This window comes from Taeniopygia guttata, chromosome 1A, assembly GCF_048771995.1.
Source record: "Taeniopygia guttata chromosome 1A, bTaeGut7.mat, whole genome shotgun sequence".
Classification (NCBI taxonomy): Eukaryota; Metazoa; Chordata; class Aves; order Passeriformes; family Estrildidae; genus Taeniopygia; species Taeniopygia guttata.
The window spans coordinates 4019468-4031873 of NC_133025.1; the positions used below are offsets into that span (position 1 = coordinate 4019468).

A 12406-nucleotide genomic window follows, 5' to 3' on the forward strand; every position below is an offset into this window, starting at 1 on the left:
CCTCAGAGACCTGAAAATATAAATTTTGTTTTGTAGGTGTTTTTGTTGTAGGGATGGTTGACTACATGCTGGTGTCTTACATGACTGTTTGATTGTGTAAAGAAATCAGATCAAGTATTCAGAAATCTTTCACAAATTAATTGCACATGAAAAACATTAAAAATGGATGTGTCTTCAAAACCTTGGTCTGTGGTATCAGAAGCAAGACTGGTTGGTAGGTATTTTTCCCCTCAGGAAATTGTATATGGCAACCCCATATTGCATGTGTTGATCGTTAATTTTGAGGAACTCACTTGGAATATCTTGCCAGGGTTTGACTAAAATCGCTTCATATTCTTCAAAAATTAGCTCTTTGCAGAGCTCTGAGTCTTGCCTGAGCTGGGGCAGAAATGAAAAAAACAGTGTCTGACCTTTGCACTGGTTTTAAATTACTCTATAATGAGTTAGGGGGAGATACATGGATTTATTTTCACCTCTGGATCCTGAAGAATATCATACACCATTCAAGTTTTTGCTCTTTTGGTTTTATGCTGCCATCAGATTCACCTCAGAATTATTTCCTTTGACAAATCCTTCCCATTCTCTACTTCACCTTTCAGTGAGCTCTTCTGTGGTCCAGCAGGTCCTGCCCACACCCAGCAGTGCCCACTGCTCTGCTGCTTTATTCCCAAGGCTGGCTGGACAGGTCAGCCGCTGACCACCTGCACTTCTGTCCCTCCCAAATCCTGGCCTTTAGCAGCGTCATAAGGAGTCAGACCACAGGATTATCACCACAAGGCATTGTAAAATAAATTTTTTTCAATGGTTTGATTAATTTTTAAGTCGTTCTACCTCCAGCTGTTTGCCCATAGTTGTGTTTTTGCCTGATGGACAACAGCCAGTCTTGATGAAATTGGAAAAACGATGGAACATAGAAGGAGAAATTTTGTTTTTGCTGTATCCACAAGAGGCATTTAAACAGGATTGACGGGGCAAAACCAAAGAGAGTAATCCAAACTCTTGTTAGCCAATTCTGTGGACTCCTTGCTTGCTTTCTCCCATGCACACATTAACAGAATAATGTTGGGTTGTGCACCACCCTGCTTTCACTGAGACAGAGGCGACAGGTGATGACCCCAGTGGCAAATGCTCGGTAGCCAAGCCAGCCCAACAAACAGAGACTTTAGAGCAGGACTCAGGATGTCAGCAAAAGGTCTGAAAGGTGACAGGACTTGCAAAGCCGGAATTTCAGCTCAGCACAGCCTGCAAGTGCAGGGAAAACATCACACGAGGCACATAACACACACAAGGTTTTGCCTGGCAAAGCAGGAATGTCTGAAGCTCACCCTTTGGAATTCACAGCTGTTTTTTTCCCACTGCAGAACAGCTTCCCCCATCTTCAATGGCTGCTGTGCACCCGGGGAAATTTTATTTTCTGACTCCCTACTCCCTGTGCTGCTGTAACTCTCGTCCTGCCACCATCAGTTCCTCTGTCACTACACCCTCCTTTTGCCTGTTGCTGACTGAGTTATTTTCATTCCTGTCTTTACCCTGCTCCATCACTTTCTTAAAATGTCCCTGGATGCTGTTGTGTCTCCTCACCACCCACCACCTTTCTTGTTTCATGTCCTGCTTCTGGGAAGAACTTCAAGATGCATAAACTCAAACTATTCAGCTTCTATGGAGTGCTGAACCAGGGAGGTCGTGTTGTACCTCTGGAAGTTTTGGGGCTCACTGAAGGCAAAACTGATTCCAGGCAGCTTGGACACACAGATATATCAAAGCCCTGTCAAACAAACAAAAAAGAAAAAAAGCAGCCTGGAGAGATATATGACTTATTGTTACTTTATTAACAACGTGGCTTACAACTGTTTCAAGTAAAAAGGGATTTCATTCTGAATAAAAATTAAAATATAACTCTGAATATAGATTTTCACTTATTTACATGGAAACATATATACAGAATAGAATCTTACAGCAAACTGACAACATGCCCTTCGCCCTGGGAACTTTAAAAAGTAAAAACACCAGCATTGATTGATTTATATGTATATATATATACACATACATATACACGCACATATATATACATATATATATACACACATACGTATCAACACACCAAAGGGATTATGTACACAAACTTGGAGTCAAAACCTTCAGTACAAACTGGAATGCAGAACAATTCAAAGTTTTCCAACATGCACCACCACGAATGGAGTGTAACTGCTGGCTGTGGAGCCAATTCCTTCTGCTCCAGGAGGGACAGGAGGGTTTAAGTGCTTGCCTTGTCCTCCACAAGGCACATGAGAAGACTCAACTCCCCTCCAAGGCTGCATTTGAGATTTCACCTCCCTTGGGAACACACAGGACACCCCTGCCTGTGCATGTGAAAGTGTCACGGTACCACTCCCCAGGTGAGTGTTTTCCAAAAAGCAGGTCCCTGAAGGTGAAGGCTGCTGGAACAACTTGGCACATCCTGACCAGGTTTGGCAAAAACAGGGACTGGGAAATGGAATGCACACATTTACAATGTATAAATTACAGACATTTCTATGTCCATAATCCCCAGTGAGGCTGGAGCAAGGAGAAGCTGGAGGGGTGCCCTGGGAATGAGCATTCTCATCCTGTCACATCACAACACAGAGCAGCAGAGTGTTCTGGATATCCACAACCTAAACTCAGGGCAATGTCACCTTTTCCTGGGGGAGAGAGCTCAAGTTTTAGCCTGATGTTTCCTGTGGAGGTCTGGAAGGTGCAAGAGGAGAGTCTTCAGCCCCCAAACTCCAGAAGACACACAGGAGTTGGGTACAGTGAAGAAAGATTGATTTTCATTCCTATCCAGCCAATGAGCCTAGGGACATCTGAGTCAGACTTCTCTATCTGGGAAAACAAAATTAGAACCTTTCAGCACTGTAGCTCTTAAGTCTATTGCCAGCTTCTTTCCCTCCTCTCACCTGGCCCCTGCTGGGCCTCAAAAACCATCTCTGCTGTGAAAAAGAAAAGCTTTCAGGCATAGTGCTCACAGACCCCAGCTGTGCTTCTGTTCTGAGAGGTCACTCTCCACAAAGACAACTCAAGTCCAGAACTCCAGGCTCCCTCCTCTTGAAACCCTCTCTCCCCTCTCCCACGTCCTTGGCAGTGATCAAGACCTACATTTTCACTGCAAAAATTAACAAGATAGACTAAAACAAGAGAAAGGCCACGAGTATTTGTAACTATGACCCAGGTTTGTGCAGTTCACGTGTCTTCTCCAAGAGAATTCCTGTCCATGGCACCAAATCACTGTAAAACCACGCTTATTCTGCAGGACAGCTGACATTTAAAGCACTGCTGGGCTATAAAATTCTCATCTTTGATGACTGGCTCATATTCTGTATGCAGCCATTAACACCATTTACACTTCTTGCTGGAGTATTGCACCAAAGAATAAATGAGACCATTAAAGGCTGCTGCTCCTTTATAGGGAGTTCATGAGCACCTAAGGACACAAGCCCTCTCTTGTGAAGTCTGACAGACTGCAGCTGCATTTCTGCCTGCTAGGAGAAGGAGGCATTTAAATTTTCTGTTAATTAAGTGCAGACTTTTTGACTTCTATGTGAGAGAAAATGGTGAAGGATTGGTCCCACAGCCTCACGTCATGAGGGCCCTAACACTAACCTCAGTTATTTTTGGATCAAATCCTGAGTAACAGATTCCTTTAGTTCTGCGTCAGCTGATGTGATAAAGAATATTACTGAGGGGAAAATATACATGCGTCCACATTTTGTAAGAATTTTTACATAAATATACTGTATAAAACACCTCCAAAACACCCAGGATTGTGGGTGAAGGAGTATTTATTGAGTGTATCCAAGTTAACAAGTGTACGGTCACAAGAAAAGAAAAAATCTAATATTCAAGATGTTGCAGATTACAGAAAATATTTCCTGGAGTAAGGAATCAGCTTTGCAATCCCAAGCAATGGAAAATACAGCATGACATACCTTAGCACCAAAATGGAGCCCTTGGGACTGTATTTATCCACGCACAATAAAGCTGGTTTTAATGGTGCTCAGTTGCAGCATGTTGTTCTCTTTTGGCACTTGAATTTGGAAACGAGAGGAACACTCCGAGTTCACTGCTCTCCAGATGCACTGCACCAGAAAAGCACAGGGTATTTGAAGTGCCCTGATTGTACAGAGCTTCTGAAACACTGAGATGGCACAGCAGCTCTGCCAAATTCGATTTTGTGCCCTGAAAAAGATCAGGGCAGGCTTTAAGTTGACTGAATGTTGATGATGGCAGCCCAACATTGCATGGTTTGCCTTCAAAAGGCTGAGATGGGGACACCACACAGCCTTTAACTGAAGGTTAAAGCCAAGGAATGGTGACTTTCCAGTTTAAGGCAAATTAGCTGTTTGCCCAGAGTAAAACAAAGGAGTTTAGGTGCCCCACTGAGAAACTTTTTAAATCCCAGCAGCATCCACATACATCTATCAGGGTGGGTCTGACCATCTCAGCTAGGACATGCATCTACTGAGTACTTCACTAAGGGCAGGGTGTGACTGGATTTTGGTGTTTTCTGAGGGCACTCAGCATTTTTAGGAGGTTTCTGCACCCTGCAGGACCAAACTATCGAGGGTTATGGAATATGGATAACACAAAAGAGCTGTAAACCCTGAAACACTCCTAGAGCTGAGAAACCTTTGTGCTCTGAGAGGTAGGAAAAGCCAGGGTTTGGTCATGCTGGCAGCTGTGTTTGGGAGCTGAAAAAGGAAGAAAAGCCATGAAATCAAAGATCATTCTTCTTGAAGAGCATCCATGACAGCAGGAGAAAGTCAGGACAACTAACCAGGAAATCATGGACATTCCTTAAGTTAACGATTTAAAATTTCAGAGATGGATGCTTAGGGTCTGAAAAGTGGGAATTGGCTGATTCTGTAAAGGAAAGGGTTGTGAAGGGAGCGGGGACCTGCCCATGGATCTGTTCAGCCTGACTGAGTGCAAGCTCCAAAGAAGCCAGTGCAGATAAAGATAAGCAGGCTCCATACACTCTTCAGCCCCCTGTTTTTGTTCCAAGAATTCCCATCCTGGGTCCTGTGCCTGATGAGAGCCCAGAAACACCTGCACAGCAAAGTGTCCGTGTCAGTACACCAAAGTCAGCATCCAACAGCCCAGAAAGAACAGCAGAGCTGCTCCCCAGCCCTTGGCAGTGGCCTGGGACAACCATGAGTCCAAAACTTCACAGCAGTGGCTTTTTGCAGCTGGTGACACAACAAACTTCAGGCCTGGATGCCAAATTCAGAACGGGGAGGGAGATGTGGCTTCGCCACTGTCATCAGTGCATCTGCAGAACTGCAGCAGCTCTGAATTTAACTTAGAACCAAGCAGGTCTGGAACAAAAAATCCCACAAGCTTAAAGTGGTTTGCACTTCCACACTGCAAAGTTAAGTGGCATTTTACTCCAGCAAGATTGGATTTCCATCATCTCCTTTGAAGTACATCACTCCAAAGATTTAGTAATATTCCAGAATTGAAATGAAATCCAGGCAAGAGTAATTAGTTCCTTCTGACCTCTGTTCAATCTGAGCATATTGTCCAGTTAAATTCCACACCACTCATTCTCCTTGTGTAAGAAATGGCCCAAGAAGTTCAACTCCAGCTTTTCTGGAAAGCAACCAATGCAACAGACAACAATACCCGATCCTGTATCCCTTCCCATCCTGCAGACTAAAAACAAACAGCAAAGCATTTAGCATTTACCACCCAAAGTAATTTTAGCATAAAGATTTCAGGTTATCAACTTCTCTGAGAGGACAGAAAGTGATAAATGAGGCAACACTGAAGAACAGTAAAGTGAAAGACAAATAGTGAGCAAAGAGAAATCTGCAGAAATAAAAGAGCTGGCGCAGGATAAAATTAAAACTAATTTTTTGTTGTTTAATAGTTCGAGTTTCGAGTATGATTTAACTTCCCTGAACAGCCATAAAGATTCTCATGTTTTTAGCTCAATGCTTCATCCATTCCTTGACTGGTCAGCACTAGAGCTAGTTGCTCTCAGAGTCTGTGTGTGTCTGCTCCCCAGCCATGCCTCCACAAGGAATTAGCTGCCATAGGAATATCTACAGTTACAAGGCTGATGGAGACAAAAAATGACATTTTCGCAGTGTATCCCAGAAGGCATGAAATGTCTCTGACAAATCCCAGAGGCCAGAAACTCCAAGAACATCAGAGCAGCAGAAGAAGCTGGATTTGACGAGTAAAGGATCAGTGCTGGGATGCTGTTTAGCATAAACAGCCTTTCTGCTTCTCTTCCTTGGAATGTCCTCATGCGCCGGCTCTCCCGACAGAATCGTCCCAGGAGCTGTCTCCTGCTGACAGATGTAACACCAGCACTGGGCTGAAGTGAGGAGGAGCTGGGAGAAGCACCTCCCTGATTTTCTCAGCTGATCTCTCACTTTGCTGGGCACAATCCTTCTGTCTTCAGAGACTAAACACTGAGCAACACTTTCAGGGAACCCGGAGAGGGATCCAGAGTAGTTATCAAATCAGTTGCTGACACATTTCACTGCCACTGTGAGCAGGAAACCCAGTCTAAACCCCAGTTTTTTTAATATCTGCGCCACTACAGAACCCTGTTTCTGGATTTCTGAAGAACAAAACCCCAGCATTTGATGCAGAGGCAACTAATACTGCCTTGAACCCATTAAAACTTGAAGAAAATCTTCAGAACAGCAACAGCTGAGAACAGATCCAGTCCTGCTCATCTCCCATGTAAAAACATTTCTGATGAAGTCTCAGCATCTGGTCCAGCCTGCAGCAGTTGCACCAATCCCATTCCTCAGTGACAATCAGGAAACTTGCTGAAAGGCAAGCTACGAATTCCCAAGTGATGCATGGCAGAGTCAATGCTTCTTGCCTAAAACACCCTCTGGGCAAGATCTGGATGTATTCCAAAGTATTTATACCTGAAGTCCCTCTTCTTCTCCAAAGAATTTAAGAAGGAAACCAATGAAGGAGAATGCAGCAGTTGCAGCCTGGTGTTGGTCAGTAGGTTCTTCTGAGCACAGCAGGAGTCTCTGGTCCCAGCCTGCTGTCACCATATGGCTCAAAGACAGGCCTTTAAAATTACTTGGATTTAAGAGTTAAGATTTTGACTATGAAAGCCTTCATGTTCCTGTAAAGAATGGAGAATTCTCCAGATCCCATCACTGGGATACTCAGCTGATTGTGCAGAGCCAGCGTGGGTCAGGATGTGCTGCTGCCCCACCAGGTCTTGTGTCACCCCACTGCAATTTTGTCTGATGTTACAGAGACCATGGGTTGAGTCCCCTTTCAATATCCAGTCAGGAATAATCATTATATGCCTGGTGTAACACTTTTTCCTTTTGTAAAACCAGAAAGGCAGAAGGAAAAAAAAAAAAAAGCCCATTGATCAGCAAGATCAAACTTGCAGTTAAACTCCAGGTAATGCTACAAATGATGACTTACATTTCAATATGAAAGAAGAGTGCCAGAGCTGTCTAAAAGAAAGGTTCATGTCCAGAAATTGTCCTAGACAAACCACAACCACCTGGAAACGTCTGACCCTTCTCCTTGGGAATGTGTCTGCCACTGGTAGGTTTGGTTTGGTGACAAACCACCTGATCCCTGCTGGCCTTGCACCACTGGGCAATGGGCTGGAGAGGCTCATGAGGAGAGATGCCAGCAGTCTTTCCATGTGCTTTACAAGTACAGAAAAGTTAGTTCCATTTGTAGCTCATTTTTTTTTGTTTTTGTTTTTCTTCCCCCTATGAATTGCTCCCAGTGCTTCCAATTACAATTGTTCTCAGTTAAGAAAAAGGGTATGGGGGAAGAAAACCCCTTGAACAAGATGAAGTGGTAAAAAAGGCAGGGAACAAGGAGGGGGACAGGAAGGAATGCAGAAGTGCAGTCAGTTGGCGTATTGTGCATAGAAAGCAACTTTTACTCTCTCAATCTGGTGGCACAGTTTGATGGCTGGACCCAGCTTCAGCTCCATGCATTCCTGCACCGTGGGCAGTGTCAGCAACAGGAGGGCCTGGCCATCGATGTCCTGGGGAAAGAAACACAGGGAAAATGGTTTTGTTACTGGACTCTGCAGGGCAGAATGCATAAGCAAGTTTGGAGGAACAAGAAGGGCAGCTTGCCCTAAAAATTGAGTTATTTTATCCTCTGCTTTTTTCTCCCACTTTGACACTGCCCGTATCTCCTTTCCCTGAGATGCAACATGATTTTTCAGAAGTTGTCTAGTGTCTCTTCATAGGTTCTCACCTTAACCCCCAGCCTGGAAAAAGCCTCCCAGCTGCTGAAATGAGGGATCACCTAAAGAATCTCTGCAGAGTCCACAGAGATCTGATCAGCCCATTTCATGCCTGAGGAACTGCAACAAGGGGCAGGCTGCAGAGAGACACCAGGAGACACAGGAGGGGGCTGAATGGAGAAACTGATGCTGGTCCCACTGCCAAGTCAGACCCTTTCCCTATCTACTCTGACCCACAATTTGCTCAGCACAGGTTTATGTCTGCCTTGCTCCATGCCCTGTACCCAGGTACACACAGGACCTGTCTTGTTCCACTGCTGAATGACCAAGAGAGGGGCCTGGACCACCAAAAGCTCTTGCAATCTCTAATATCCCACAATCCCAGAATGGTGTAGGCTGGAAAGGACCTCTGCAGGTCATATCTCTTCCTCAAGCATAACTATGCACCAAACTCCACGAACCAGAACCCTGGGTGAGCAATTTCATTGGGAACCTCTGTTGGCTTTATGATCCTCTTCTTGGTAAAGAGCTCAAGTTGTCTTTATTCTTTAATGGACTGAGATGACAGGCCACAAACTGACTGCTTTTTACCCTTTGGGGAACATCAGAGTCTATGCACAACAACTCACAGCCAACATAAACTGTCCAGGACAGCCCTTATTTGGCAGCACTGAACACAAGGAGGAATTAGACACCTGAAGTGCTGCTATGATCAGACTGTCAACAGCTCAGGTCCATCCTCCACTGAAGGGTGATGGCATGGAGCACTGCACCAGGGCTCCACAAGGAAAAGCTCCAGTCATCAGTGTTTGATTCAAGCCATTGTAAAACTCTCTGGCAAAGGAGAGACAGGGTGCCCTTTACCCTCAGCAGTGGCTGAGACTCATTTGCCAAGGAACGGCTCTTTCCACATCAACTGTATACACTCACACAGGCTTGAGATGAAGAACACTGGCTTCTGCTCCTGCAAACCTATCTGCTTAATGGGGAGAAGGCTGGCATCTCCTAAATTTAGGTCATCCAACTGGTAGATCTTCAGAGGAACATAGTTAGGAATTAGGTGTCTACACACTTTGGACATCTAGGTGTTAATGGCAAAATTCAGACAGCCAGTTTGGGCTTCAAGCAGCACTTTTCTGCTTCCCAGGCCAGTATTTTAGAACAGGATGGAACCCACGTGGCCTGGAGAGAGCCTGGTATGTATCAGGTAACCACGATCTGTTTTTACACTGAGGCTCCTACCTATGGGATATCAGTATGGCACCCTGGACCTTGGCAGCAAAGGACTAAACCTCCTGCTTTCCACAAGGGTTTTTCACAAGGCTCTTGAGCTTCTGGACTCTGAGGATCTGGCAAGGCTCTGACTCAAGTTTCTAAGCGTTTTCATGCCTTGCCAAAATTGGTGTTATAACTTGGCCTGATGGACCTGCAGTCTGGTCATAGTCTCTGTACCAAAGCCCCAAGCCCAGCCAGCACGGTGGGATGTCCTGTAACATGAACAGGCACCACAGACACAAAGGGACAAGCAGCAAAAGGACTTCTACCTGCTCCTGAAATATTTTGGCAAGGGGTGCACAGTCAGTGAGTTTAATAAACCTCACAACATCAGTCACAGTCCACTCCAGTGGGTTACTGTCCAGGACAAGCTTCTCCTCCTCTTCTTGCTTAACTTCCTGTGAGGAAAAACAAATAACAAAGAAAGCTTTTCATAAAGCAAACTACTGATTTATTAAAAAAATATGGATATTGATCTAGTACCGATATCCAACTGTGATGGACAAAAACTCTAACAGTTTAAAGTTAGAAAGTGTGTGTTTATTCTACGCTGGGCAGCGTGCGGGATAGCTCCCAAATCCACACCGCAGCTTCCAGGTGATTACAGAGCCCTTTTATCCATACAAGTATTGAATACCCAAAATACAAATCCATATTCATCATTTTGGTACATCCCATTCCTTGCTTCCTATGCTAATAATTTCAAAAGCCATTCAGCATGTGTGGTTCCTTGAAATGGGTCGGTGTCTCTTTCATGGGGAGGGGTCCCAAAATGAGGAAGTCAATGAAGTCTTCCTCCTTCTGACCTTTCTCCCTTTTCAATGCAAATATGACAAATGAACTCTTGGTAGAACTCCCATTCCTTGTCTTCAGTTGGTTTCAGAACAGAGGAGGCCCACAATTGTCTTATGTTCCTAAAAGCTATTTGTCAGTTTATATTTTTCATTATAAACCCAGCTAACTAAACATTGTGCTGACAAGCAACCAATTATTAGTTAACTACTAACTCAAGGCCTACTCACTTATTTTAATTAGCTCTAGTAAGACTTATTTCTAACTAAAATCTTAGCTCCTCTAAAATCTCCAAATTCCTTAACGTTTGCGTTTCAGTGCCTCCTGTGGAGAGGCAGGGATGCCCTGCTCGGAGCAGGAAAGTTTGGCACTTAATTCAGGAGGGATGGTGCTACGGTGTGGGACACGCTCACCTCCTTGGGTGGCGCGCCCTTCTCCGCCTCGCTGCAGGCGTGGGGCTGCGGCCGGCGGCTCCGCCGGGATCTCTCCACGGCAGCAGGTCGGTCCTGCTCGGCGCTGCTCCGCAGGGTGACGGCTCTGCGGGGCCGGGCAGAGGGCACCTCGGCCGAGGACGTGTCCGTCTGGTCATCGCGCAGCTCCGAGCTCGTCTCCTCGCTGCCCGTCTCGTCCTCCATCGCGTCCGCCTCGTCCTCCTCGCTCTCCTGCACGCAGAACAGCGCCCGTGAGATGGACACAGCAGCAAACCCAAAGGCACATGGTCACACTGCATCCCCATGGCTGTGCTGGGGCAACATTTATTTTAACTGCATCGCCTCGTTCTCATTACAGCGCTAAGTGAATTACCCCTCGATTTGTTACAAAACGCATGAGGAAAAAATAAAAAAGTACATGGCAGGAAATTCTTGTTCTCCTCCCAGCTAAAGGTCAGCAGCACTAACTCGTCTGGCACGAAATGTTCCTCTCTTGGGCTGGTATCTCAAAACTCGTGGCGCTGCGGATGCACAGGAGGAGGAATGGAAAATACTAATAGGATAAAATGAAATTCAGATTGACTGAGATGATTCAGATTGAGTGAGATAAAATCAGAAACAGGCTTGAGTTTAAACTTTCACATTGCTTCAAACTGGTTTGGGTGTTATTGCTCCTGAAAAAATGTAAATTTTACTGCGTTTTGAAAATGCCTAGATGTTCAAGACTGCATTCTTTTAGTGGCATTACTGCAAAAGGACAGAGGATTGCACCCAGATTTCCCTGCTTTCAGCCCAACACTGAACTGCTGAAGGTGAAGCCTGAAGTTCCATTTGAAGTATTATACCAGATTCTTGCACTTTCTGTCACACAGGGCTTAAGGGCACTCACCAACTGATAGAAACTGCATTTTGTACTATATATATATATATATACATATATATATATATATAACTTGCCCAAATGGCTTTGAAACTTATCTCTGATCCAAGTGTGAGCAGGCACCCAAAGCCATACGGTCAGGTCTTGAGTGAAAGAGCAATTTAGACAAAGATAGTTGTATTGGCTGAAAGGCTGAAAAACTTGGCTAATGGTTGATTTAGGTTTAACGTAAGTTTAAGTTCCTTTGAAGCAGGTATAATCTAAGGAAATGAAGCAGAACTACACCTAAATGAGGACCAAGCCATGAAGATGCAAGCAATCAACTGAAAGCTGAATAAAATAACCTAGTCTAGTTGAAGTAGAGGGAATTTAAGTAAACCAATTTTAGTTCACATTGCACAAAGCAGCAATCACTGGCACTCAGCTGAGGAAGTGAAACCACACATGAGCTCTGTTATTGCCACCATGGGAAAAGCCCCCAGAAAACAGCCCACACAGAACTAAGTCTATTCCAGGTTTAATTTGGACATGAATCTTTGCTGAAGCTCAGACCCTGCTGTATCACACAGCAGACTGGGAAGACTGAGCCCTCAAATTCCACGTATTTGGGACACAAACCATTTGCTTGGATGCTAAGGCTTGATGTTGTGAGCCAAAAATATTAGGAATAGTTAATGAAAAAAATAAAATTCCTTGAAACCACAATAGCTATGAGCTATTACTATTTATTACAATACTTGGAGATCTTAGACATGGATCACAGCGCTCCTTCATTTTGCTAAATGC

General features: G+C 44.7%; 1 protein-coding gene across 5 annotated transcripts in view; it reads right to left on the bottom strand.

Moving 5' to 3' along the window:
- Positions 1 to 1810: 1810 nt before the first annotated feature.
- Positions 1811 to 12406, bottom strand: part of SFMBT2 (Scm like with four mbt domains 2) — a 105050-nt gene continuing 94454 nt past the window's right edge. For all 5 annotated transcript variants that reach the window (XM_030290286.4, XM_072918660.1, XM_002189313.7 and 2 more), the window contains 3 exons: positions 10723 to 10971; positions 9787 to 9915; positions 1811 to 8035 (listed from right to left, as the gene is read on the bottom strand). In XM_030290286.4, coding sequence (XP_030146146.4) covers positions 7895 to 8035; positions 9787 to 9915; positions 10723 to 10971 — 519 coding nt within the window. In that variant the 3' untranslated portion in view covers positions 1811 to 7894. The remainder of the gene's footprint in view (positions 8036 to 9786; positions 9916 to 10722; positions 10972 to 12406) is intronic.